Raw genomic sequence first — 25,848 nt, 5'->3', positions numbered from 1 at the left:
CAGAGCGTCTATTTTTAACCGCTGGCGTTCTCCGAAGGTCTCCGAAGAGATCCGGAATGTGGCAGAGCCCATTGGGCCGCGTGAAGGAGCTCCGCGCTGGCACTGCCCTTCATCCCCAACTCCTCTTCCTCCTCACTCTCCGCTTGGGATGAAGCCGGGGTTGTGCCCCCCCCGCTTTCCCTCTCTCTCACCCCCCCACCCCCCCCCAAACCTTGGCCATTTTCCAGCTTCTCCCCACGCTCAGATGCTCTCTTGGCTCCCAAATCCCATCCCGACGTGGGAAAAGGCCGATCGGTGCCCTTCGGAGCGAAGGATGGGAACAGCCGCAGTCCCTGGAGGAGGGAGGGGGGGGCTTTTTCCCACCCCATTTCCCCCCCCTTTTCCCACCCCATCGCCCACCCGGCAGCGATCGCTGCTCCAGAGAATCAGAGGAAAGTCGTTAAGTTGGGGAAAAAAACCTCCTTGGATCAGAGTCCAACATTCCATCCGCCGCTAAATCGCATCCCGGAGCCCTTCGTCTCCCCATCTTTTGAACATCCCCTTAGGGATGAGGGTTCCACCACCGCCCTCGGAAGCCTCTGCCGGTGCCCCAAAACCCTTTCCATGAAGGAATTCTTCCCAATATCCAACCTAAACCCCTTCCAGTGCAATTCGAGGCCGTTTCCTCTCATCCCATCCCTCGGAACTGGAGAGAAGACACCGGGATCCACCTCCTCACCACCTCCTTTCGGTTGTAGAGGGATGAGGTTCTCCCCACAGTCTCCTCTTCTCCACATAAACCCCTCCTTGAGGTCCCTCAGCCCCTTCCCGGCTCCGTTCCCTTCTCCGGATGCGCTCCAGCGCATCCTTCTTGGATAGCGAGGTCCTTCTTGGGACCCAAAACTGAACCCGGGATCCAAAGTGGAGCGTTATCCATGGGGTCTCCTCTTGGCTTCCGACCCACACCGCGCTCCCAACCTCCCTCCTCCACCAAATCCGCTTTGTTTTCCCCCAAATCCAAGGATGGGGGGGGGTCTTCATCCATGGGGGGGGGATAAACCAAATCCTGCACCCCAAGATTACCGGCGCTCGCCCCGGTGATGCGCTCATCAAGGAGCTGCTCCGGATTAACCGGCTGCTCCGGATCAGTGCCAGTGGCTTCCCTGGAAGGTTGGAATTTGGGGGAATTCCAAGGCTAAAACCATGGAGAATGGGACATTTCCGAGCGCGGGGACCTCATCCCACCCGGCACCACCTGCCGGCGCCGTTGGGTTTTGGCCACGTTGGCAAACCATCCCGAGGGAATTCCAGTGCCGCGGCAAAGGCCAACTTCCAAATGAGGGCACGGAGCATCCGGGGGGTTTCATGGCCGGGAGGGAGTGAGACGCGATCGGGAGAAGAAAACTCCTTGTTGGGACAATCGCCTTCGCTCCGAGTTCCCCGGTTTGGATGCGGTCCCTGAGCTGCAGCCTCAGCGGCTCCCGCGGAGCGAAACGGGAGAGCAGAACTGCGGCTCCCCGGGTGCCGGGAGGGACATGGAATATTGGGTTGGGTTGGAAGGGACCTCAACACCATCCAGTGCCATGGGCAGGGACACCTCCCGCTGGATCAGGGGATCCAAAGCCCCATCCAACCTGGCCTGGAACCCCTCCAGGGATGAGATCCGAGGGTTCTGGTTGACAGCAAGTGAGAATCATGGAACCATGGGATGGGTTGGGTTGGAAGGAACCTCAAAGCCCATCCAGTGCCACCCCTGCCATGGGCAGGGACACCTCCCACTGGATCAGGGGCTCCGAACCCCATCCAACCTGGCCTGGAACCCCTCCAGGGATGGGGCAGAAACCACTGCTCTGGGCAAAATCCTCAAAAATGAAGAATTTCTCCCTAAGATCTCATCTCAATCTCTCCTCTTTCAGCTCAAAACCATTCCCCCTCATCCCCTCCCTGCACTCCCTCATCCAGAGCCCCTCTGCAGCTTTCCCGGAGCTCCTTTCAGCACTGGAAGCTGCTCTAAGGTCTCCTCAGAACCTTCTCTTCTCCAGAACAACCCCAACATTCCCAGCCTGTCCTCATCCGGGAGGTTCTCCATCCCTCGGATCATCTCCGTGGCCTTCTCTGGACCCGTTCCAACAGCTCCGTCTCCTCCCTGTGCTCAGGACTCCGGAATTGGACACAGGGCTCCGGGTTTGGTCTCCCAGAGCGGAGCAGAGGGGCACAATCCCTTCTCTTCCCGCTGGTCCGGCAGCTCCGGATGCAGCCCAGGACGCGGTTGGCATTCCCCATCCTGCTCAGGGCGGGATGTGCGCCAGGATTCCCACCTTCCCGGAGTCAGGAGGGAAAAGCAGGAGTTGGAGAGGGGGAAATGCTTCCCACCCTTCCCTCGCTCCCCATCCGCGGCAGCTGGAATCCGGGAGCGGCACCGGCGAGGATGGGCCAAACCACGTCGGCAGCGCCGTTAACTCTGCCAGGAGATGGATCCCACGCAGGTTTCCCACCGGGAGCATCCTTGGATGGTGAGAGAGGGGACAGAGCCACGCCTGGAGCAGCTCCGGATGGTGGCACCGCTCTGGGCAGAGAGGAGCGAGTTTTGCTCTGTGCCAGTGAAGCCGAGGCTCATTCCCGGCCTCATTCCTGACGATCATTCCTGATTCATGCCAATGCCAAGGCTCATTCCTGATCCATTCCGATGCTGAGGCTCATTCCTGATCCATTCCGATGCCGTGGCTCATTCCCGGTCCATTCCAATGCTGAGGTTCATTCCCGATCCATTCCGATGCTGAGGCTCATTCCCGACCCATTGCGATGCCGAGGCTCATTCCCGACCCATTCCGATGCCGCGGCTCATTCCCAATCCATTCCAATGCTGCGGCTCATTCCCGGCCCATTCCGATGCCGCGGCTCATTCCCGGTCCATTCCGATGCCGCGGCTCATTCCCGATCCATTCCAATGCCGAGGCTCATTCCTGATCCATTCCGATGCTGCGGCTCATTCCCGATCCATTCCGATGCCGAGGCTCATTCCCGACCCATTCCGATGCCGAGGCTCATTCCCGATCCATTCCGATGCCGCGGCTCATTCCCGATCCATTCCGATGCCGAGGCTCATTCCCGACCCATTCCGATGCCGAGGCTCATTCCCGATCCACTCCGATGCCGAGGCTCATTCCCGATCCATTCCGATGCCGCGGCTCATTCCCGATCCATTCCGATGCCGAGGCTCATTCCCGGTCCATTCCGATGCCGCGGCTCATTCCCGACCCATTCCGATGCCGCGGCTCATTCCCGACCCATTCCGATGCCGAGGCTCATTCCCGGTCCATTCCGATGCCGAGGCTCATTCCCGACCCATTCCAATGCCGCGGCTCATTCCTGACCCATTCTGATGCCGCGGCTCATTCCCGGTCTGTGCCGACGCCGGAGCCAGCGCCGGGGCGAGGTGTGAACTCGGCCACCCTTTGGCTCCACCGTTCCCGTCGCCGGTCGGGTGCGGATCGGCATTCCGGAGGAAGGGAAGGGCAGGGTGGCGGCTGGCGCGGTTCCGGGCTCGGTTCCACCGCCGGGAACCCTTCCGCGGGGAGCGGCTGAGCGCGGCACACGCCGTGCCGGGGCGTGGGGAGCGGCGACCCTGCTCTGCCCCACGAGGGCCTCATTAACCGGGAACGCTAACGATGGAAACAGCCGAACGGATTCCATCGCCCTTCCCACAACTCCCGGCAAGAACCTGTTTGTGTAACCGGAGCCGCGCAGCACCGGGCGAGCGCGTGGCGAGGCGTCGCGGTTATTTTTACCCGTCCTCTGGTTTATCTTTGGCCGCGTTTTTTCGGCTCGAGTTCCAACAGCCGCTCCGGGTCATCCGCTCGAAGGCCAACAGACGGCGGAGCCGAACCGCCGCGGAGGGGACGCCGGAATGCCGGAACGGGGCTGAGAGCGGGCAGAGCGTGCCAGGATGGCGCTGAACGGTGATGGGTGCTGGGGCTGAGCCGTGGGTGCCGGAATGCTGAGCCCTGCCAGCGGCCACCGGCACCACCGCGGTGCCCAACAAACAGCCGGAGCCCCACCGGCACCCACTCACCTCACCGTGGCACCAACCCGGCACCACCACAGCACCCACTTGGCGTCCTGAGCCCCACCAGCACCCACTCATCCCACTATGGCACCAACCCGGCAGCACCGCGGTGCCCATCCAGCACCAGCACGGGGCCCACCTGCACCCCAAGTCCCACCAGCACCCACCCGGCATCACCGTGGCACCCACTCACTGCACTGCGGTGCCCACCCAGCACCACCACGGCACCCACTCAGCATCCCAGAGCCCCACCAGCACCACTGTGGCACCCAACCGGCACCCTGAGCCCCACCAGCATCACCATGGCACCCCCGTGGCACCCAGAGACCCATCAGCACCCACCCAGGACCACTGTGGCACCCATCTGGCACCCTGAGCCCCATCAGCACCCAACCAGCACCACTGTGGCACCCATCCGGCACCCTGAGCCCCACCAGCACCCACCCAGCATCACTGTGGCACCCATCCGGCACCCTGAGCCCCACCAGCACCACCGTGGCACCCAACCGGCACCACTGTGGCACCCAACCGGCACCCTGAGCCCCACCAGCATCATCATGGCACCCCCGTGGTACCCAGAGACCCATCAGCACCCACCCAGGACCACTGTGGCACCCATCCGGCACCCTGAGCCCCACCAGCACCACCGTGGCACCCACCCGGCACCCTGAGCCCCACCAGCACCCACCCAGCATCACTGTGGCACCCATCCGGCACCCTGAGCCCCACCAGCACCACCGTGGCACCCACCCGGCACCAGTGTGGCACCCACCCAGCACCCTGAGCCCCACCGTGGCACCCCTGTGGCACCCAGAGACCCACCAGCACCCACCCAGGACCACTGTGGCACCCAACCGGCACCCTGAGCCCCATCAGCACCCAACCAGCATCACTGTGGCACCCAACTGGCATCCTGAGCCCCACCAGCATCACCATGGCACCCCCGTGGCACCCAGAGACCCATCAGCACCCACCCAGCATCACCGTGGCACCCAACCGGCACCCTGAGCCCCATCAGCACCCAACCAGCATCACTGTGGCACCCATCCGGCACCCTGAGCCCCACCAGCATCACCGTGGCACCCCTGTGGCACCCAGAGACCCATCAGCACCCACCCAGGACCACTGTGGCACCCATCCGGCACCCTGAGCCCCATCAGCACCCAACCAGCACCCCTGAGACCCATCAGCACCCAACCAGCATCACTGTGGCACCCACCCATCACCCTGAGCCCCACCAGCACCACTGTGGCACCCCTGTGGCACCCAGAGACCCACCAGCACCCACCCAGGACCACTGTGGCACCCAACTGGCACCCTGAGCCCCACCAGCACCCACCCAGCACCTCCCTGGCACCCACCCATCACCCTGAGCCCCACCAGCACCCACCCAGCACCTCCCTTGCACCCACCCATCACCCTGAGCCCCACCAGCACCCACCCAGCACCTCCCTGGCACCCACCCATCACCCTGAGCCCCACCAGCACCCACCCAGCACCTCCCTGGCACCCACCCGGCACCCTGAGCCCCACCAGCACCCCCCCAACGGGTGACGTGACCTTCATCCCCATCCTCCTCGTCGTCGTCGTCATCGTCGCCGCCGCGGCCAGCGGGCACTGCGCCAGCGGTGCTGCCCGACGCCAACTGTGGGGCCGATTCTGGCGGGTGAGCTCCGCCGCAGCGCCGCGGTGCTGCCAGCTCAGCCCTCCGGCACCGCCGATGATCCGTCCGTTCCGTATAGGTCACTGCCCGCTCCGGTCCTTCCCGGCATCGAGGACGGAGGGTTCGGCGATGTTCTTGAGCTTTGGCTCCAGTTTTGGAGACAGTGTTTGGTTCCCCACGGAACCGGGAAGGGGTTGGGTGGGATGCGACCTCCAAACCCTATAAGGGCCCTATAGGACCCACCTGGGCCACCAGGTTGGCCCCTCACCCAGGATTTTAGAGCCCCCCCTGGGACCCACAGCCCCCAGAAGGGCCCTATATAGCCCCCCAAGGGACCCCCACAGCCCCCAGAGGGGCCCTATAGCCCCCCAAGGGACCCTATAGCCCCCCCAAGGGAGCCCCACAGCCCCCAGAGGGGCCCTATAGCCCCCCAAGGGATCCCCACAGCCCCCAGAGGGGCCCTATAGCCCCCCCAAGGGACCCTACAGCCCCCCCAAGGGAGCCCCACAGCCCCCAGAGGGGCCCTATAGCACCGCAAGGGACCCTATAGCCCCCCCCAGCCCCCAGAGCTGGACCCTATAGCCCCGCAGCCCCCAGAGGGGCCCTATAGCCCCCCAAGGGACCCCCACAGCCCCAATTGGGACCCTATAGCCACCCCAAGGAACCCCCACAGCCCCCAATGGGCCCCTATAGCCACTCAAGGGATCCCCACAGCCTCCAGAGGGCCCCTATAGCCTTCAATGGGCCCCTATAGACACCCAAAGGATCCCCACAGCCCCCAATGGGCCCCTATAGACACCCAAGGGATTTCCCCTCCCCCCAGTGGGACCCTATAGCCCCCCAAGGGATCCCCACAGCCCCCAATGGGACCCTATAGCCCCCCAAGGGATCCCCACAGCCTCCAGAGGGCCCCTATAGCCCCCCCTAAAGAGATCCCCACAGCCCCAAAGGAACCCCTATAGCCACCCAAGGCCTTCCAGCCTAGACCCTGTAGACCTCTCAGGTCCCTGTACCCCCTATCCAGGTCCCTACAGTCCCCAATGAGCCCCCCCAGGGGCTGCCAGCCCAGTCCCTATGACTCCCAGAAGCTCTGCCTGGGCCCACTGGGCTCCAGCACTCTCCATCCTCACCCCCTATAGCGCCCCTATAGCGCCCCTATAGCCCTTCGCCCCCTCCACGTGCGCCTCTCGCAGGGAGGGGCGTTTCGGTCACGTGGGTGGGCGGGGGCGCCGGCGCGAGTCACGTGGCGGCGCGGGTCACGTGACTGGCCCCCCGCCATGCTGTCGCGGCTGCTGAAGGAGCACCAGGCGCGCCAAGGCGAGCGGCGCGAGCTGCAGGGTGAGCGCCCCCCCCCTCCGCAACCCCTGTCCCCGTCCCCATGGCGACCGCCCACGTCATCCCCATTGGCTGCCGGGCCGCGAGGGGCGGGGTTATCTCTCCATTGGTTGCCGGGCGGCGAGAGGCGGGGCTATCTCTCCATTGGTTGCCTGGCAGCGAGGGGCGGGGCTAGCTCTCCATTGGTTGCCTGGCAGCGAAGGGCGGGTCTCGTTCCTCATTGGCTGCTGGCGCTGCGCGCGCTTCCTATTGATCAAAGGAGGGAGGGGGCGTGGCTTGAGTTGCTTGGGGGCAATAGAGGGGCAATGGGGGGGAAATGGGGAGGAAATGGGGAGGAAATAGAGGGCAGTGGGGGCAATAGAGGGGCAATGGGGAGGAAATGGGGAGGAAATGGGGAGGAAATAGAGGGCAGTGGGGGCAATAGAGGGGCAATGGGGAGGAAATGGGGGCATTGGGGGAAATGGGGAGGAAATGAGGGGCAATGGGGGGCAATGGGGGCAGTGAGGAGAAAATGGGGGGCAGTGGGGGCAATAGAGGGCAATGAGGAGGTAGTGGGGGGAAATAGGGGGCAATGGGAGGAAATAGGGGTTTGGGGGAAAAATAGGGGTAAATGGGGGACAATACGGAGCAATTGGGGGTACGGGGGTCCCTCAAGGCTGCGACCCCCAGAGCGGCGGCGCAGGGAGGCGATCACGGCCGCCACGCGCCTGACGGAGGCCCTGGTCGATCACCTCAATGTGGGGTGAGGCGCTGAGCCCCCCAACCGGGACCCACACTGGCACCCCAAAACCAGCGGGGACCCCTGACCCCCAACCGGGACCCACACCGGCACCCCAAACCCAGCGGGGACCCCTGACCCCCAACCAGGACCCACACCGGCACCCCAAACCCAACGGGGACCCCTGACCCCCAACCGGGACCCACACCGGCACCCCAAACCCAGCGGGGACCCCTGACCCCCAACCGGGACCGGCACCCCAAACCCAGCGGGGACCCCTGACCCCCAACCGGGACCCACACCGGCACCCCAAACCCAGCGGGGACCCCCGACCCCCAACCAGGACCCCAACTGGGATCCTCAACCCCATCTGGGAACCCTGACCCCCAACTGGGACCCCCAACCCCAACCGGGACCCCCAACTCTCAACTGCAACCCCCTGACCCCCAACTGGGACCCCAACTGGGACCCCAACTGGGACCCCCAACCCCAACTGGAATCCCAACTGGAACACCAACCCCAACTGGGACCCCCAATCCCCAACCGGGACCCCCAAACCCTAATGGGGATCCCAAACCCTCTGCACCCACAACTGGGACCCCCCAAACCCCAACCAGGACCCCTCCCCATGTCCTTCACATCCCCCTCATGTCCCCCTGTGCCCCCCATGTCCCCCTGACCCCCCATGTTCCCCCTGGCCCCCCCTGCCCCACATGTCCCCCTGTGTTCCCCCTGGCCCCCCATGCCCCACATGTCCCCCCTATCCCTGTGCCCCCCATGTCCCCCTGACCCCCCGTGTTCCCCTGACCCCCCGTGTCCCGCCCATGCCCCACATGTCCCCCCTATCCCTGTGCCCCCCATGTCCCCCTGACCCCCCGTGTTCCCCTGACCCCCCGTGTCCCCCCCATGCCCCACATGTCCCCCCTATCCTTGTGCCCCCCATGTCCCCCTGACCCCCCCCGTCCCCCCCGGCCCCCCATGCCCCACATGTCCCCCCTATCTCTGTGCCCCCCATGTGTCCCTGACCCCCCATGGCCCCCCTATCCCCCCCTGCCCCACATGTCCCCCCTATCCTGTGCCCCCCATGTCCCCCTGACCCCCCGTGTTACCCCTGGCCCCCCATGCCCCACATGTCCCCCGTATCCCTGTGCCCCCCATGTCCCCCTGACCCCCCGTGTCCCCCCTGGCCCCCCATGCCCCACATGTCCCCCCTATCTCTGTGCCCCCCATGTCCCCCCTGGCCCCCCATGCCCCACATGTCCCCCCTATCTCTGTGCCCCCCATGTTCCTCTGACCCCCATGTGTCCTCCATGTGTCTCCCGTGTCCCCCCGACCCCCCCTGAGCCCCCATGTCCCACTGACCCGTGTCCCCCCCACCGCCTGTGACCCCCATGGCCCCCCTGACCCCACGTGACACCCATATCCCCCCTATCCTTGTGTCCCCCATGTTCCTCTGACCCCCCGTGTTCCCCCTGGCCCCCCATGCCCCACATGTCCCCCCTATCCCTGTGCCCCCCATGTCCCCCTGACCCCCCCGTACCCCACATGTCCCCCCTATCCCTGTGCCCCCCATGTCCCCCTAACCCCCCGTGTCCCCCCTGGCCCCCTGTGCCCCCCATGTCCCCCTGACCCCCCCGTACCCCACATGTCCCCCCCTATCCTCGTGCCCCCCAGAGTGGCGCAGGCGTACGTGAATCAGCGCAAACTGGACCAGGAGGTGAAGGCGCTGCAGGCGGCGGCGGCGCAGTTTGCGCGGCAGACGGGGCACTGGATCGCCATGGTGGAGAGCTTCAACCAGGCCCTCAAGGTGGGGGGCACGGCGGGAGGACCCCCACCCCACAGCTGCCCCCCACGTCTCACCCATGGCGAAGAACGGGGCGGGGAGGAGTTGAGCCGGGGGGTCCCCAAAGTGGGGAAGGAGACAGAGGGCTCGAGGGGTCCTGGGTGTAGGGGGAAGAGGGCGTCCCTGGGTGAGGTTTTGGGGTGCAGGGATCTCTAGCTGGGGGTTTTAGGGGTGCTGAGTGTGTGGGGGGGAAGGGGCTGGGGGTTTGGGGTGCAGGGGGGCCCTGGCTGGGGGGTTTTAGGGGTGTTGGGTGTGGGGAGGAAGGGGCTGCGGGATTGGAGGGGTCACTAGGTGAGGTTTTGGGGTGCAGAGGGACCTGGCCGGGGGTTTTGGGGGTCCTGGGTGTTGGGGGGAAGGGGCTGCTGGCTTGGGGGGATCCCTGGGTGGGAGATTTGGGGTGCAGAGGGTCCTGTCTGGAATTTGGGGGGGTCCCAAGTTTCGTGGGGAAAGGGGACTAGTGGGGGTCCCTGATTGGGGGATTTGGGGTGCAGAGGGCCCTGAGTGGGGGCTTGGGGCTGTCCCTGGCTGGGAGGGGTGAGGGGAAGGGGTGGGGGGGGGGGTCCGCATCTGATACCACCAGGGTCCCCCCCCCCGAGCCCCCTTCCCCTCCCCTGACCCCCTCTCCTGTCACCCCCTCCCCTGAACCCCCCTCTCCCCTGTCACCCCCTCCCCTGAACCCCTGAACCCCTATTTCCCCTGAACCCCTCCCCCTGAACCCCCCTTTCCCCTGAACCCCCGAACCCCCTCCCCTGAACCCTCCTTTCCCCTGAACCCCTCTTTCCCCTGAACCCCCCTTTCCCCTGAACCCCCTCCCCTGAACCCCTGAACCCCCCTTTCCCCTGAACCCCTCCCCTGAACCCCTGAACCCCCCTTTCCCCTCGGCGCAGGAGATCGGCGATGTGGAGAACTGGGCGCGCAGCATCGAGCTGGACATGCGCACCATCGCCACCGCCCTCGAGTACGTCTACAAGGGGCAACTCCAGCCCTCGGGGTCCTGAGCGCCCCCCGGGACCCCCCCCGGGACCCCCCAACTCTGCTGGATCCCCCCCAACCCCCCCCCCAAGCCCCCCAATTTCACTACGCTCAAGTACATCTCTATGGAGCAGCGCCAGTATTTGGGTTCCTGAGGTGCCACTGTGACCCCCACACACACACACCTCAGGACCCCCAAAACTGCAGGGACACCCCCTTCCCCCCAAAGCCCCCCCCAAACTGTTGGTGCCCCCCCTGGGGCCCCTCAACACCACTACACCCCACCAGACACCCCCCCCCCCCCCCAGACCCCCCAACACTGCCACCACCAGGGTCCCCCTGGACCCCCCCCCCCCAGGACTACCGGTGCCCCCCAACACCACCAGTGCCCCCCCCAAAACTTCCCAACACAACCAGTGTCCCCCAACACAACCAGTGCCCCCCCAAAACTTCCCAACACAACCAGTGTCCCCCAACACCACCAGTGCCCCCCAACACCACCAGTGCCCCCCCAAAAACTTCCCAACACCACCAGTGTCCCCCAACACAATCAATACCCCCCCAAAACTTCCCAACACAACCAGTGTCCCCCAACACAACCAGTGCCCCCCAACACCCCCTGAGCCCCATAACATCATCAGCCCCCCCCCAAAACACCCCCAGGCACCCCCTGAACCCCATAACATCACCGCCCCCCAGCCCCGCGCCTGCCTCTGTCAGATAATGGGGCCCCAACCGCAGCGCTGGGGGCCCCCCCCGGAATAAAGCGTTTTGGGGGGGCCCCCAGGGGGCCCCCCCTTTTGCCCCCCCGATCCTCTCTCGGTGCTGATCCCTTCTCTGAGGGCTCTTGTTCTCTAAACAACGGCTCCTTTGGGGTGATAATCCCCCCCCCAGCACTGTGGCCCCCCCAGATCCGGGCAGTGCCCCCCCCCGGGGCTGGAGAGGGGGATTTGGGGGGGATTGTGTGCTCTGGAGGGGGGGAAGGAGTGTCTTAAGGAGGGATTTTGGGGAGGGGGGGTGGTTGGTGTCCCTGGGGGGGGGGGATTTGGGGTGTGGAGGGGCTCAGACTTTGCCCCTCAAGGGGGAGGAGCCCCCGTGGCCCCCCCAAACCATTCAGGCTCCGCCGACACCACTGCAGCACCTGCAGCCCCTGCCAAGGTAGGGGGGGGCTCGGGGGGGGCCCCTCTGCACCCCAACACCCCCGGGGGGACAGGAACCGGGGGGGGGGGAGTCAGCCCCCCATCTTCTTGCCCCCCATTCCCTTGTCCCCCATGTCCTGTCCCACTTTGAGGGGGGCTGGACCCCATCTTCTTGCCCCCCACCCCCTTGCCCCCCATTCCCTTGTTCCCCATGTCCTGTCCCACTTTTGGGGGGCTGCACCCCATCTTCTTGCCCCCCATGTCCTGTCCCACTTTGGGGGGTGCTGCACCCCATCTTCTTGCCCCCCACCCCCTTGCCCCCATGTCCTGTCCCAATTTGGGGGGAGGCTGCACCCCATTTTCTTGCCCCCCATTCCTGCTGCCCCCCCATGTCCTGTCCCACTTTTGGGGGGGCTGCCCCCCATCTTCTTGCCCCCCATACCCTTGCCCCCCATGTCCTGTCCCACTTTGGGGGCGGGCTGTCCCCCCATCTCTGCTGCCCCCCATTATCACCTTGGGGGCTGCCCCTGACCCCATTGCCCCCATCCCCATCCCTGCCCTCTCCCCACTTTGGGGGCTGCCCCCCATCTCCTGCCCCCCCCATCCACCTCTGGAACCCCCATATTCCGGCCGGGGGGGCACACACACACATCCTGCCCCCCCTCCCCCCCAATCAGGGGCTCCTGATGCCCCCAAAGAGCCCCCCCCACCCCCCAAAATAGGGTCCCAGCATGGGGATCCCCCCCCCCCGCCAAAGGCTGGGATGGAAGTGGGACCCCCACCTCCATGTGGGGCAGAGGGGGGGGCAGCAGCTGGGGACCCCCCCTTTATCCCCCCCCCGCGCTGACGCACTGCGCCCGGATAATCCGTCCCGGCGCAGCCGAGCGAGGTCGGTGAGGGCGGAGGGGGGGGCACTTGGGGGGCTGACCCCCCCCGGGCACTGACCGAGACCCATGGGAACCCCCCCAGAGCTGGGGGGCCACGCTCAGCCCCCCACTTTCTCCCACCCAGGACCCCCCCCCCCCCCAGTCCCACTATAGGGAAATGGGGGGGCGATGAAGGGGCGGTGGGGCAGGATTTGGGGTGTCCCCCCATGGTGTGGGGCAGGAGGGGGGCTGGGGGGCAGAATTAGGGGGGTCACAGGGCAGTTTGGGGGGTGCCCCCAAAGTGTGGGGCAGGAGAGGGGGTCCCCAGGGAGGGGCTGGGGGGGAAACAGAAGGGCTGTGGGGCAGGATTTGGGGGGTGCCCCCATGGTGTGGGGCAGGAGAGGGGCTGTGGGGCAGGATTTGGGGTGTCCCCTCATGGTGTGGGGCAGAAGGGGGGCTGTGGGGCAGGATTAGGGGGGGGTCCCCCCATGGTGTGGGGCAGGAGGGGGGCTGTGGGGCAGGATTAGGGGGGTCCCTTCATGGTGTGGGGCAGGAGAGGGGCGGTGGGGCAGGATTTGGGGGGTGCCCCCATGGTGTGGGGCAGGAGGGGGGCTGGGGGGCAGAATTAGGGGGGTCACAGGGCAGTTTGGGGGGTGCCCCCAAAGTGTGGGGCAGGAGAGGGGGTCCCCAGGGAGGGGCTGGGGGGGAAACAGAAGGGCTGTGGGGCAGGATTTGGGGGGTGCCCCCATGGTGTGGGGCAGGAGAGGGGCTGTGGGGCAGGATTAGGGGGGTCCCCTCATGGTGTGGGGCAGGAGAGGGGCTGTGGGGCAGGATTAGGGGGGTCCCCTCATGGTGTGGGGCAGGAGAGGGGCTGTGGGGCAGGATTAGGGGGGTCCCCTCATGGTGTGGGGCAGGAGGGGGGCTGTGGGGCAGGAGGGGGGCTGTGGGGCAGGATTTGGGGTCACAGGGCGGGTTGGGGGGTGCCCCCAAAGTGTGGGGCAGGGAGGGGTCCGGGGTCTCTCCCGGGGGTGGGGGTTCAATGTGGGGCACTGGGGGTGATGTGGTTGGTGACGAGCGCTCCCAGACCCCTCCATCAGGCTCTTACTGGTGCCACTGGTGTCCCCTGTCCCCTCCCTGTGGCTCTTACTGGTGTCACTGGTGTGGGTTACTGGTGTCCTGTCCCTGTGGCTCTTACTGGTGTTACTGGTGCCACTGGTGTCAGTGGTGTCACCGGTGTCCCCTGTCTGCAGGCGGTGCCATGTGGCCGTGGTGTCAGTGGTGTACCCTCCCTGTGGCTCTTACTGGTGCCACTGGTGTCCCTGGTGCCCCGGTGTCCCCAGTGTCCCCAGTGACCCTGGTGTCACCATGTCCCGTGTCCGCAGGCGGTGCCATGTGGCTGTGGCTCTTACTGGTGTCCCCGGTGCTCCTGGTGTCCCCGGTGTCTCCGGTGTCCCTGGTGTCCCTGGTGTCCCCGGTGTCCCCAGTGCCCTTGGTGTCCCCAGTGTCACTGGTGTCCCTGTTGTCCCCGGTGCCCCTGGTGTCACGGTGCCTGTGTCTGCAGGCGGTGCCATGTGGCTGTGGCTGGTGTCACTGGTGTCACTGGTGTCACTGGTGTGGCTGGTGTCCCTGGTGTCCCTGGTGTCCCTGCTGTCCCCCGTGTCACCGTGTCCCGTGTCCGCAGGCGGTGCCATGTGGCCGTGGCTGGTGCTGGTGTCACCGGTGTCCCCGGTGTCACTGGTGTCCCTGGTGTCACTGGTGTCCCTGGTGTCACTGGTGTCCCCGGTGTCCCCAGTGTCCCTGGTGTCACTGGTGTCCCCGGTGTCACCGGTGTCCCCGTGTCCCCGTGTCCGCAGGCGGTGCCATGTGGCCGTGGCTGGTGCTGGTGTCGCTGGTGTCCCCGGTGTCCCCGGTGTCCCCAGTGTCCCCGTGTCCCCGTGTCCGCAGGCGGTGCCATGTGGCCGTGGCTGGTGCTGGTGTCACCGGTGTCCCCGGTGTCACTGGTGTCACTGGTGTCCCTGGTGTCCCTGGTGTCACTGGTGTCCCCGGTGTCCCCAGTGTCCCTGGTGTCACTGGTGTCCCCGGTGTCACCGGTGTCCCCGTGCCCCGTGTCCGCAGGCGGTGCCATGTGGCTGTGGCTGGTGCTGGTGTCACCGGTGTCCCCGGTGTCACTGGTGTCCCTGGTGTCACTGGTGTCCCTGCTGTCCCCGGTGTCCCTGGTGTCCCCAGTGTCCCCAGTGTCCCCGGTGTCACGGTGCCCGTGTCCGCAGGCGGTGCCATGTGGCCGTGGCTGGTGTCCCTGGTGTCACTGGTGTCCCTGGTGTCACTGGTGTCCCCGTGCCCCGTGTTCACAGGCGGTGCCATGTGGCCGTGGCTGGTGTCCCTGGTGTCACCGGTGTCCCCGGTGTCCCCGTGTCCGCAGGCGGTGCCATGTGGCCGTGGCTGGTGCTGGTGTCACTGGTGTCACTGGTGCCCTTGGTGTCCCCAGTGTCCCCAGTGTCCCCGGTGTCACCGGTGTCCCCGTGTCCCCGTGTCCGCAGGCGGTGCCATGTGGCCGTGGCTGGTGCTGGTGTCGCTGGTGTCCCCGGTGTCCCCGGTGTCCCCAGTGTCCCCGTGTCCCCGTGTCCGCAGGCGGTGCCATGTGGCCGTGGCTGGTGCTGGTGCCGCTGGCGTGGGCGCTGGCGTGGCTGCTGCGGGACGGGCTGGCGGTGCCGTCGGTGGCGGACAAGCACGTGTTCATCACGGGCTGCGACAGCGGCTTCGGGCAGGCGCTGGCGCGGCGGTTGGCGCAGCGCGGGTACCGCGTGCTCGCCGCGTGCCTCACGCCCGGCGGCGCCGACGCCCTCGCGCGCTCCTGTCCCGCCCTGCGCACCACCGTCCTCGACGTCACCCGCAGCGACAGCGTCCGGCGCGCAGCCCAGTGGGTGCGGGGACAGGTGGGGGACAGAGGTGAGAGGGGGGGGACGGGGGGGGCATTGGGGACATTGGGGGACGGGGGGACATTGGGGACATTGGGGACATTGGGGGGACAGGGGGACATTGGGGACATTGGGGTACGGGGGGGACAGAGGTGAGATGGGGGGATGGGGGGGACATTGGGGACATTGGGTACGGGGGGGACAGGTGGAGGACAGAGGTGAGGGGGGACACAGGGGGACATTGGGGACATTGGGGGACGGGGGAGTGATGGGGACAGGGGAGACATTGGGGACATTGGGGGACAGGGGGGGACGGGGGGACAGAGGTGAGCGATAGGGGGACACGGGGGGGTCATAGAGGTGAGGAATGGGGACATTGGGGTACGAGGGGGTATGGGGGGACAGGTGGGGGACAGAGGTGAAGGGTGGGGGGACATTGGGGACATTGGGGGACAGGGAGGGGACAGAGATGAGGAATGGGGGGGACAGGGGGATGGAGGGGACATTGGGGACATTGGGGACAGGTGGGGGACAGAGGGGAGTGATGGGGGGACAGGGGGGGACAGAGGGGACATTGGGGGGACATTGGGGGACAGAGGGGAGGGATGGGGGGACATTGGGGACATTGGGGGACAGGGGGTATGGGGGGATCGGGGGGGTCATGGAGGGGAGGGATGGGGTCCCTCCAAGACTCTATGGGGTGGAAGGGGTCCCTCCAAGGCGCTATGGGGCAGAAGGAGTTGGGGTCCCCCCGCGGTGGGGCCGGGGGTCCCAGGGGAGGCTCCATGGCCGTCCCCCCCAGGTCTCTTCGGGCTGGTGAACAACGCGGGGGTGGCGAACCCCATCGGCCCCACCGAGTGGATGGTGGTGGACGACTACCGGCGCGTGTTGGCCGTCAACGCGTTGGGCGCCATCGAGGTGACGCTGGAGCTGCTGCCGCTGCTCAAACGGGCGCGCGGGCGCGTGGTCAACACCTCCAGCGTCCTCGGGCGCCTCTCGGCCAACGGCGGAGGTTACTGCATCTCCAAGTACTGCATCGAGGCCTTCTCGGACAGTCTACGGTGGGTTCAGGTCCTCCTCGTGGTGTCCCCCCCCCAAAACCCATGTCCCCCCCTCCTCTGACGGCGGCGCGCCCCACAGGCGCGACATGTACCACTTTGGGGTGAAGGTGAGCATCGTGGAGCCCGGCTTCTTCAAGACGGCCGTGACCAACCTGGAGAGCATCGAAGCGTCGCTGCGGCAGCTCTGGGACCGCCTGGCGCCCGAGACGCGGCTCAGCTACGGCGAGGAGTTCTTCTACAAGTGTGAGCGCCCGTTGCCTCAGTTTCCCCACAGCCATGGAAGGGGCTTTGACCTCCCAAAGCGGGTCAACCCCCAACCTGATGCCCCCACAAAGCTCAACTTGATGCCCCTCAAGCTCAACCTGGTCCCCAACCAGGTCAAACCCAACCTGATGACCCTAAACCGGGTCAATCCCACTCTGGTGTCCCCCTCAACCCCAACCTGATGACCTCAACCCCAACCTGATGCCCCCAACCAGGTCAACCCCATCTTGATACCCTCAAACTCAACCTAAAGCCCCCTTAATCCCCACCTGATGTCCCAACCAGGCCAAGCCCAACCTGATGCCCTCAAACCCAACCCAACCCCTCACACCGATGCCCCCAACCCAAGTCAACCCCATCTTGATACCCTCAAACTCAACTTAACACCCCCTCAACCCCAATCTGTTGCCCCCAACTCCAACCTGACCCCACAACCCCAACCTGATACCCCCCAACCAGGTCAACCCCATCTTGATACCCTCAAACTCAACCTAACGCCCCCTTAATCCCCACTCGATGCCCTCAAACCCAACCCAACCCCTCGCACCGATGCCCCCAACCCAAGTCCACCCCATCTTGATACCCTCAAACTCAACCTAACGCCCCCTTAATCCCAACCTGATGCCCTCAACCTCAACCCAACCCCTCACACCAATGCCTCCAGACCAGGCTAACCCCATCTTGATACCCTCAAACTCAACCTAACGCCCCCTCAACCCCAACATGATGACCTCAACCCCAACCTGATGACCCCAAACCAGGTCAATCCCATTCTGGTGTCCCCCTCAACCCCAACCTGATGACCTCAACCCCAACCTGATGACCCCAAACCAGGTCAATCCCATTCTGGTGTCCCACTCAACCCCAACCTGATGCCCCCAACCAGGTCAACCTCAACTTGATACCCTCAAACTCAACCTAATGCCCCCTTAATCCCCACCCGATGCCCCAACCAGGCCAAGCCCAACCTGATGCCCTCAAACCCAACCCAACCCTTCACACTGATGCCCCCAACCAGGTCAACCCCATCTTGATACCCTCAAACTCAACCTAACGCCCCCTTAATCCCCACCCGATGCCCTCAACCCCAACCCAACCCCTCGCACCGACGCCCCCAACCCAAGTCCACCCCAACTTGACGCCCCCAACCCCAACCTTGCGCCCTTCCCGCAGACCTCAAGGTGCAGCGCCTCATCATGAACGTCCTGTGCGACGCCGACCTCAGCAAAGTGACGCGGTGCATGGAGCACGCGCTGAGCGCCCGTCACCCGCGCACGCGCTACAGCGCCGGCTGGGACGCCAAACTGCTCTGGTTACCCGCGTCCTACCTGCCCGCCTTCATCGTCGACTTTGCCCTGGCCACCATCCTGCCCAAGCCGGCCCACCGCGTCCGCTAGCCCTCGGTTGTGGCCACCAAAGCCCTCCCCGGGGCTACCGACCCCTTCCTCAGCGCTGCAAATAAATCACCCGTACTCCGCAAACCGCGGTGCCGGATGGGCTCTCCGAGGGGTTTGGGGACCGATGTGGCACGGGGAGACCCCCACCCCGCTGTGACCCGCGGGGACGGTGCCGTTGATGTGGTCCTCAGCGGCCGCGCCCCAACGCCACGCCTGACGGTCTCCCCGTCGCTCCCGGTGGGATATGTCCCAAACCCCCCCCGCCCCAGGGGGCACCCACAGGGGTCCATGGAGAGAGAGGGGGACACCCCCCCCCCCCCCAAAGGACCCCATTGGGGTCACAGCGACCCCACGCGGAGCTTGAGGTGGGGGGGAAGAGGGATGGGGGGGGTCAATGGGGGTCAATAGGGGGTCGATGGGGGGCTGGGGGGGGTCAATAAGGGGTCGATGGGGGGTCAATGGAGGGCTGGGGGGGTCAATGGGGGTCAGTAAGGGGTCGATGGGGGGTCAATGGGGGCCAATGGGGGGCTGGGGGGGTCAATGGGGGATCGATGGGGGTCAATGGGGTGTCAATGGAGGGCTGGGGGGTCAATGGGGGGCTGAGGGGGGTCGATGGGGGGCTGGGGGGCGTCAATGGGGGTCAATAAGGGGTCGATGGTGGGTCAATGGGGGGCCGGGGGGGGGTCAATGGGGGTCAATGGAGGGCAGAGGGGGCCAATGGGGGGCTGGGGGGGTCAATGGGGGTTGATGGGGGGTCGATGGAGAGATGGGGGGTCAATGGGGGTCAATGGGGGGGTCAATGGGGGGCTGAGGGGGTCAATGGGGGTCAATGGAGAGATTAGGGGGTCAATGGGGGATCGATGGGGGTCAATGGGGGGTCAATGGAGGGCTGGGGGGTCAATGGGGGTCAATGGGGGGCTGAGGGGGGTCAATGGGGGTCAATAGGGGGTCGATGGGGGGCCGGGGGGGTCAATGGGGTTCGATGGGGGTCAATGGGGGGGTCAATTGGGGGTCAATGGGGGATCAGGGGGTCAATGGGGGGGCAATGGAGGGGTGGGGGGGTCAATGGGGGATCGATGGGGAGTCAATGGGAGTTGATGGGGGGTCAATAGTGGGTGGATGGGGGCTGATGGGGGTTGGGGGGGTCATCAGTGTGTGTATGGGGGTGTCAATGGGGTTCAAGTCTTCTCCCCCCCAGGACCCCCCCCGCCCCCCCAAAGCACAGCGGACGGCGCTTCAGGAAAGCTTTTATTTCCAAACCCGAGGAGATGCCCCTGGGGGGGGGGGGGTCTGGGGGGTAAATTGGCACATGGGGACCCCCCCGGAGACACTGGCAGAGGTGTTGGGGGGGGGGGCACCCCCAGAGCCCCCCAACTCCCCGGCGGGGGGGGGCTACATCACCTCGTAGCCGCTGCGGATGCCCTTCATCAGACAACAGGCGAAGATGATCCCCAGGATCTGCAAGAGAGGGGGGGTCAACCTGCACAGCCCCCCATGTGGAGCCTTGGGGGGGGCTCAGCCCCATATATAGAGCCTTGGGGGGGCCTCAGCCCCACATGTGGAGCCTTGGGGGGGGCTCAGCCCCATATATAGAGCCTTGGGGGGGCTCAGCCCCACATATAGAGCCTTGGGGGGGGTTCAGCCCCATATATAGAGCATTGAGGGGGGGCTCAGCCCCACATATAGAGCCTTGGGGGGGCCTCAGCCCCATATATAGAGCCTTGGGGGGGGTTCAGCCCCATATATAGAGCTTTGGGGGGGGCTCAGCCCCATATATAGAGCCTTGGGGGGGGGTTCAGCCCCATATATAGAGCCTTGGGGGAGCTCAGCCCCATATATAGAGCCTTGGGGGGGGGGTTCAGCCCCATATATAGAGCTTTGGGGGGGAACTCAGCCCCATATATAGAGCCTTGGGGGGGCTCAGCCCCACATATAGAGCCTTGGGGGGGGGGTTCAGCCCCATATATAGAGCTTTGGGGGGGCTCAGTCCCATATGTGGAGCCTTGGGGGGGCCTCAGCCCCACATCCAGAGTTTGGGGGGGGGTCTCAGCCCCACAGATGGATTGTAGGGGGGGGTCTCAGCCCCACAGATGCACCGCAGGGGGGGTCTCAGCCCCACATCCAGACTTTGGGGGGGGTCTCAGCCCCACAGATGCACCGCGGGGGGGGGTGTCTCAGCCCCACATCCCACCTCGAAGAAGGCGATGCCCAACGCCACTGCCGCCACGATGACGATGTTCTTCTTCATCCACGCTTCGATGCTCTGGAGGCAGCCCTGGGCGGGGGGGGGTCAGGGGGTGTTAGGACCCCCCCCTTTGGTAACCCCAGGGCTGGGGACGAGGGGGATCCCACAGGGGGGTGGTTTTTTTTTTGGGGTGGGGGGTCCCCCACCTTCTCGTAGACGGTGTCGGCGTTGGGGTGCACGTTGCACGCGGTGCCGTTGACGCGGCAGCAGGACTGCGGCACGGTGTCGTTCACTCGGAATCGCTCGATGTTCTCCCAGTCCGTGTAGTTATTGGCTCCGCAACACATAAACTTGGGGGGGGGGGGGGACACCCCAAAAGTCACGGGGGGGTCCATCCTGGCCTCACCCCCCCCCCAAAATCCCCATTCCTCACCTCCCTCTGGAGCTCATCCATCGCCTCCGTTAAGGGTTTATCCTCTCCGTATTTGCTCATCGCCTCCTGCAGTCCTTCCTTCAGCACCGAGCGGACCTGGGGGGGCAAAAAAAGGGGGTACAGGGGGGGGGTCACAGCCCTCCACCCCCCCTTTGACCCCCCCCCAAGGAAGGGGGTCCCCAACCTTATCCTTGAAGACGTATCCGGCGATGGCAGCGGCGATTTCCACCAGGAAGATGAGGCTGAGCAGGACGGCGAACTGGGGGGGCGGAAAGGGGATTTGGGGGGGTCAGGGGGGTCGAGGGGGGGATTTGGGGGTCAGGGGGGTCGGGGGGAGATTTGGGAGGGGTCAGGGAGGGGAATTTGGGGGGGTCAGGGGGGGTCAGGGGGTTTGGGGGGGTCAGGGAGGGGAATTTGGGGGGCTCTCACCGTAGCGACGAGGCAGTAACTCTCTTTCCAGAGGGGGTTCAGAGTGGGGGTGCAGAGTGGGGGTTCAGAGTGGAGGTTGAGGGTTGGGGAGGTTTTGGGGGGCTCAAGTTTGGGGGTGCTCAGGTTTTGGGGTGCTCTGGGGGGCTCTCACCGTAGTGACAATGCAGTAACTCTCTTTCCAGAGGGGGTTCAGAGTGGGGGCGCAGAGTGGGGGTTCAGAGTGGGGGAGGTTTTGGGGTGCTCAGGTTTTGGGGTGCTCAGGTTTGGGGGTGCTCAGGTTTTGGGGGGCTCTGGGGGGGGGTCTCACTGTAGTGAGTAACTCTCTTTCCACAGGGGGTTCAGAGTAGGGGTGCAGAGTGGGGGTTCAGAGTGGGGGTTCAGTGCTGGGGAGGTTTTGGGGTGCTCAGGTTTTGGGGTGCTCAGGTTTTGGGGTGCTCGGGGGGCTCTCACCGTGGTGACGAGGCAGTAACTCTCTTTCCAGGCTCCGCAGCAGCCGAAGAAGGCGATGAAGAAGACGATGACCCCGAGGACGAGGATGGCGATGGGGGACCCCGCGGCCGAGCGCCCACTCACCGCCAGCGCCTTATCCAGAGCCACTTGGGCGTAAACGCCCACTGCGATCAGCGCTACGCCGCACACCTGGGGGGCGCCCCGCGGGTTAGGGGGGGCAGGGGGTACCCCACAGCTGAAACCTGGGGGGAGGGCGGCTGAAAACGGCAGGAATTGGGGGGTCCCAGTTGCCCCATGGTGAGGGGGGGCTGAAAATTGGGGTGAGGGGGGGTCCCAGTTGCCCCATGGTGAGGGGGGGGCCGGAAAATTGGGGGGTCCCAGTTGCCCCATAGCAATGGGGGGCTGAAAATTGGGGTGAGGGGGGCTGAAAATTGGAGGAATTGGGGGGTCCCAGTTACCCCATAGCAATGGGGGGGCTGAAAATTGGGGTGATTGGGGGGTCCCGGTTGCCCCATAGTGAGGGGGGGGGATGAAAATTGGGGTGGGGGTCCCAGTTGCCCCATAGCAATGGGGGGGCTGAAAATTGGGGTGAGGGGGGGTCCCAGTTGCCCCATAGCAATGGGGTACTGAAAATTGGGGTGATGGGGGGGGCTGAAAATTGGGGGGGGGGGTCCCAGTTGCCACATAGCAATGGGGGACTGAAAATTGGGGTGATGGGGGGGGCTGAAAATTGGGGTGAGGGGGGGTCCCAGTTGCCCCATAGCAATGGGGGACTGAAAATTGGGGTGATGGGGGGGGCTGAAAATTGGGGTGAGGGGGGGTCCCAGTTGCCCCATAGCAACGGGGGACTGAAAATTGGGGTGATGGTGGGGGCTGAAAATTGGGGTGGGGGGGGGTCCCAGTTGCCCCATAGCAATGGGGGACTGAAAATTGGGGTGATGGGGGGGGCTGAAAATTGGGGTGAGGGGGGGTCCCAGTTGCCCCATAGCAATGGGGGACTGAAAATTGGGGTGATGGGGGGGGCTGAAAATTGGGGTGAGGGGGGGTCCCAGTTGCCCCATAGCAACGGGGGACTGAAAATTGGGGTGATGGTGGGGGCTGAAAATTGGGGGGGGGGGGGTGTCCCAGTTGCCCCATAGCAATGGGGGACTGAAAATTGGGGTGATGGGGGGGGCTGAAAATTGGGGTGAGGGGGGGGGTCCCAGTTGCCCCATAGCAGGGTGGGGGGGGGCTGAAAATTGGAGGAAATGGGGGTGCGGGGGGGGGGAACATTCAGCCCCAAATTGGGGTAACGGGAGGGGGGGTTTGGCTGCTCCCCCCCAGCGAGGCGGGGGGGGGGGGGGCACGTTAGATCGCCAGGAAGTCCGGTTTTCCGGCCACAGCGTGAGGCCTTGGGGGGGGGGACGGGGGCGGGGGGCAAGGCCTTGGCGGGGGGGGGGGGTGCCTCAGTTTCCCCCTGGCAATAGGACCCCCCCATTGCCTCAGTTTCCCCTTGGCAATGGGACCCCCCCTCCATGCCTCAGTTTCCCCTTGGCAATACGACCCCCCTCTCCATGCCTCAGTTTCCCCTTGGCAATGGGACACCCCTCTCCGTGCCTCAGTTTCCCTCTAGTGATAGGAACCCCCATGCCTCAGTTTCCCCTTGGCAATAGGACCCCCCCCCATGCCTCAGTTTCCCCTTGGCAATGGGACCCCCCCCTCCATGCCTCAGTTTCCCCTTGGCAATGGGACCCCCCCCTCCATGCCTCAGTTTCCCTTTGGCAATAGGACCCTCCCCGTGCCTCAGTTTCCCCTGGGTGACGAGGACAGCCCCCCCCCCCTCCATGCCTCAGTTTCCCCTTGGCAATAGGACCACCCCCCCCTCCATGCCTCAGTTTCCCCTTGGCGATAGGACCTCCCCCCCCGTGCCTCAGTTTCCCCTGGGCGATGAGGACAGCCCCCCCCCCCCCCCGGCCCTGTTTGCTCGCCGGGTGTGGGCAAACAGAGCGCGCCCGGCACCCGCTGCACAAACACTCGGGGGGGGACACAGACACGGGGGGGGACACACAGACACTCGGGGGGGGGGGTGGTGGTGGGCGGTGTGTCCCCCCCCCCTCCTTGCTCGGGGCCCCCCCCGGGTGACTCAGCCCCATAGGATCGGGGTGGGGACAGGGGATGAATCACTCTATGCGTGGGGGGGGGGCTCCAAAAGGACAGCTGTGTGTCCCCCTTTTCCTCCCCCCCCCCCCGTCCCCCCACTTTGGCCGTTGGGCTCCTCGTGCTCCTCTTTCTTCACCCCAACTTCCCCAAAGCCGCTCCATGCGGGGATGGGGGGGGGTCGGGGGGTTCGGGGGGGGTCAGGGGGGGCTCGGGGACACACACACACACACACACACACACAGACACCCCCACCCCACCCCGGGGGGGGCCCCCAGCCTCATCCTGCCCTGCTGTTAACCCTGGAACCTACTGATGGCGGCCCCCGGTGTCCCTCCCGGTGTCTCTCCCGGTCCCTCTCCCGGTGTTCTTCCCGGTGTCCCCCCGTGTCCCTCCTGGTGTCCCCCCCCGGTGTCTCCCGCCCTCCCCCGGTCCCTCCCGGTGTCCCCCCCGGTGTCCCCTCCGGTCCCTCCCGGTGTCCCCCGCGGTGTCCCTCTCGCTGTCTCCCGCCCTCCCCCGGTCCCTCCCGGTCCCTCCCGGGGTGTCCCCCGGTGTCCCCCAGTCCCCCCCGGTCCCTCCCGGTATCCCCCCCGGTCTCTCCCGGGGTCCCTCCCGGTATCCCTCCCGGTGTCCCCCCCGGTCCCTCCCGGGGTCTCTCCCGGTGTCCCCCCCGGTGTCCCCCCCCGTGTCCCCCCCGGTCCCTCCCGGGGTCCCCCCCGGGGTCCCCCGGTGTCCCCCAGTCCCCCCCGGTCCCTCCCGGTATCCCCCCCGGTGTTCCCCCCGGTGTTCCCCCGGTGTCTCTCCCGGTGTCCCCCCCGGTGTGTCCCCCGGTGTCCCCCGGTGTCCCCCCCGGTATCCCTCCCGGTGTCCCCCCCGGTCCCCCCCTCACCCAGAAGATGAAGTTGAAGACGAACACCAGGAACTTCACGCATTTCATTCCTCCCTCCACCGCCATCGTCCGTCCTGCGGCACCGGCCCCGCCTCAGCCCCGGTACCGGCGCCGTTTCCCCCCTCCCGGTCCCGGTGCCCCCGCGTCTCCCCCCCCCTGCCCGAATCCCCGTCCCGCCTCGTGCCGGTCCCGGTCCCTTCCCGGTCCTGTCCACCCTCCCCAACCCCCAGGCCTGAGTTCTACAGCCCCGGGCCCGGTCTCTTCCCTCCCCGGTGTCCCGGTCCCGGTCCCGGTGTCGCCCCCCCCGAGTCCCGGTCCCTGTCCGCCCCCACTGCCCGAGTCCTGATCCCGGTCCCGGTCCAACTCCCGTTGTCACCCCCCCCACCCCCCGCCGGAGTCCCGCTCCCGGTGTCGCCCCCTCCTGCCCGAGTCCCGGTCCCGGTGTCCCCGGTCCCCGCCCGGGACTCTCACCGGTGCCGCTGCTCCGCCGCCCGTCCCGCGGTCATGTGATGGGGGCGGGGGGGGGCCGGGAGGGGGGGGCGAGGCAACAGGCGGCAGCGGCCCCGCCCGGGACCGGCACCGCCCCCCCCCCCCCCGAGCCCCGCCCGGGACCGGCACCGCCCGCTCAGACCACGCCCTTCTTGCTCAGGCCACGCCCCCCTTGTTCGTGCCACGCCCCGTTATTCGGATCAGGCACCGCCCCGGCCCTCTCAGGTCACGCCCCCTCCCTCTGACCCCGCCCCTCCACCGTCATCGCATAGCTCAGACCACGCCCCCTTTCGACAAGACCACGCCCCTCCGGCTTTAGACCACGCCCCTTATTGAACACGCTCGCTCTATAATCCGGGGTGGGCACCATCCGACCAGGCCACGCCCCCTCTCGCTCCAGCCACGCCCCTCCCCAGACCACGCCCCCATGAGCACAGACGGGTGGGTGCGAGGGTCGCTTTAATGGGGGCCGGAGGGGTCGCACCCCGGACCCCCCACCCCAGGGGCTCCCCAGATCCCACCTGCCCCACATCCCATATCCATGGTCCCCCTCACCCCACACTCTGCACCCCAGATCCCCCCACCCTGCACCCCACATCCCACCTGCCCCCCATCCCAT

The 25,848-nt window shown here is 66.2% G+C and overlaps 3 protein-coding genes across 4 annotated transcripts; 2 read left to right on the top strand and 1 right to left on the bottom strand.

Moving 5' to 3' along the window:
* Nucleotides 1-6,690: 6,690 nt before the first annotated feature.
* Nucleotides 6,691-10,792, top strand: BLOC1S1 (biogenesis of lysosomal organelles complex 1 subunit 1). The gene is made up of 4 exons (XM_054051396.1): nt 6,691-7,046; nt 7,713-7,785; nt 9,436-9,568; nt 10,492-10,792. The coding sequence occupies exons 1-4, from the start codon at nt 6,986-6,988 to the stop codon at nt 10,600-10,602; spliced, it is 378 nt and encodes a 125-aa protein (XP_053907371.1). The 5' UTR covers nt 6,691-6,985; the 3' UTR covers nt 10,603-10,792.
* Nucleotides 10,793-11,639: 847 nt separating this feature from the next.
* Nucleotides 11,640-18,291, top strand: RDH5 (retinol dehydrogenase 5). Of its 2 annotated transcripts, none has more exons than XM_054051390.1 (5): nt 11,640-11,734; nt 15,210-15,527; nt 16,299-16,557; nt 16,637-16,800; nt 17,995-18,291. In XM_054051390.1, exons 2-5 carry the CDS (start codon nt 15,218-15,220, stop codon nt 18,216-18,218), a joined length of 957 nt encoding a protein of 318 aa, XP_053907365.1. In that variant the 5' UTR covers nt 11,640-11,734; nt 15,210-15,217; the 3' UTR covers nt 18,219-18,291. The 2 variants fall into 2 exon arrangements, with proteins under 2 accessions (XP_053907365.1, XP_053907366.1); XM_054051391.1 differs by lacking the exon at nt 11,640-11,734 and adding an exon at nt 12,582-12,604.
* Nucleotides 18,292-19,453: 1,162 nt separating this feature from the next.
* Nucleotides 19,454-25,266, bottom strand: CD63 (CD63 molecule). The gene is made up of 8 exons (XM_054051393.1): nt 25,212-25,266; nt 24,741-24,814; nt 21,716-21,904; nt 21,021-21,095; nt 20,837-20,932; nt 20,610-20,753; nt 20,410-20,493; nt 19,454-19,676 (listed from the first exon to the last, which is right to left on the bottom strand). The coding sequence occupies exons 2-8, from the start codon at nt 24,804-24,806 to the stop codon at nt 19,611-19,613; spliced, it is 720 nt and encodes a 239-aa protein (XP_053907368.1). The 5' UTR covers nt 24,807-24,814; nt 25,212-25,266; the 3' UTR covers nt 19,454-19,610.
* Nucleotides 25,267-25,848: the final 582 nt, after the last annotated feature.

The sequence above is a fragment of the Cuculus canorus genome, chromosome 29, assembly GCF_017976375.1.
Source record: "Cuculus canorus isolate bCucCan1 chromosome 29, bCucCan1.pri, whole genome shotgun sequence".
Lineage (NCBI taxonomy): Eukaryota > Metazoa > Chordata > Aves > Cuculiformes > Cuculidae > Cuculus > Cuculus canorus.
This window is presented reverse-complemented; position numbering and strand designations above follow the sequence as displayed.

Excerpts from the sequence above, each read along its gene's own strand:
- BLOC1S1 (XM_054051396.1), top strand. The coding sequence starts at position 6,986 with ATGCTGTCGCGGCTGCTGAAGGAGCACCAGGCGCGCCAAGGCGAGCGG. Across the intron at positions 7,047-7,712 it reads CGAGCGGCGCGAGCTGCAGG|AGCGGCGGCGCAGGGAGGCG; the intron begins GTGAGCGCCCCC and ends TGCGACCCCCAG. Across the intron at positions 9,569-10,491 it reads GCTTCAACCAGGCCCTCAAG|GAGATCGGCGATGTGGAGAA; the intron begins GTGGGGGGCACG and ends CCCTCGGCGCAG.
- RDH5 (XM_054051390.1), top strand. The coding sequence starts at position 15,218 with ATGTGGCCGTGGCTGGTGCTGGTGCCGCTGGCGTGGGCGCTGGCGTGG. Across the intron at positions 16,558-16,636 it reads GCCTTCTCGGACAGTCTACG|GCGCGACATGTACCACTTTG; the intron begins GTGGGTTCAGGT and ends CGCGCCCCACAG. Across the intron at positions 16,801-17,994 it reads CGAGGAGTTCTTCTACAAGT|ACCTCAAGGTGCAGCGCCTC; the intron begins GTGAGCGCCCGT and ends CCCTTCCCGCAG.
- CD63 (XM_054051393.1), bottom strand. The coding sequence starts at position 24,806 with ATGGCGGTGGAGGGAGGAATGAAATGCGTGAAGTTCCTGGTGTTCGTC. Across the intron at positions 21,096-21,715 it reads GTTACTGCCTCGTCACCACG|TTCGCCGTCCTGCTCAGCCT; the intron begins GTGAGAGCCCCC and ends CCGCCCCCCCAG. Across the intron at positions 20,933-21,020 it reads GATACGTCTTCAAGGATAAG|GTCCGCTCGGTGCTGAAGGA; the intron begins GTTGGGGACCCC and ends TTGCCCCCCCAG.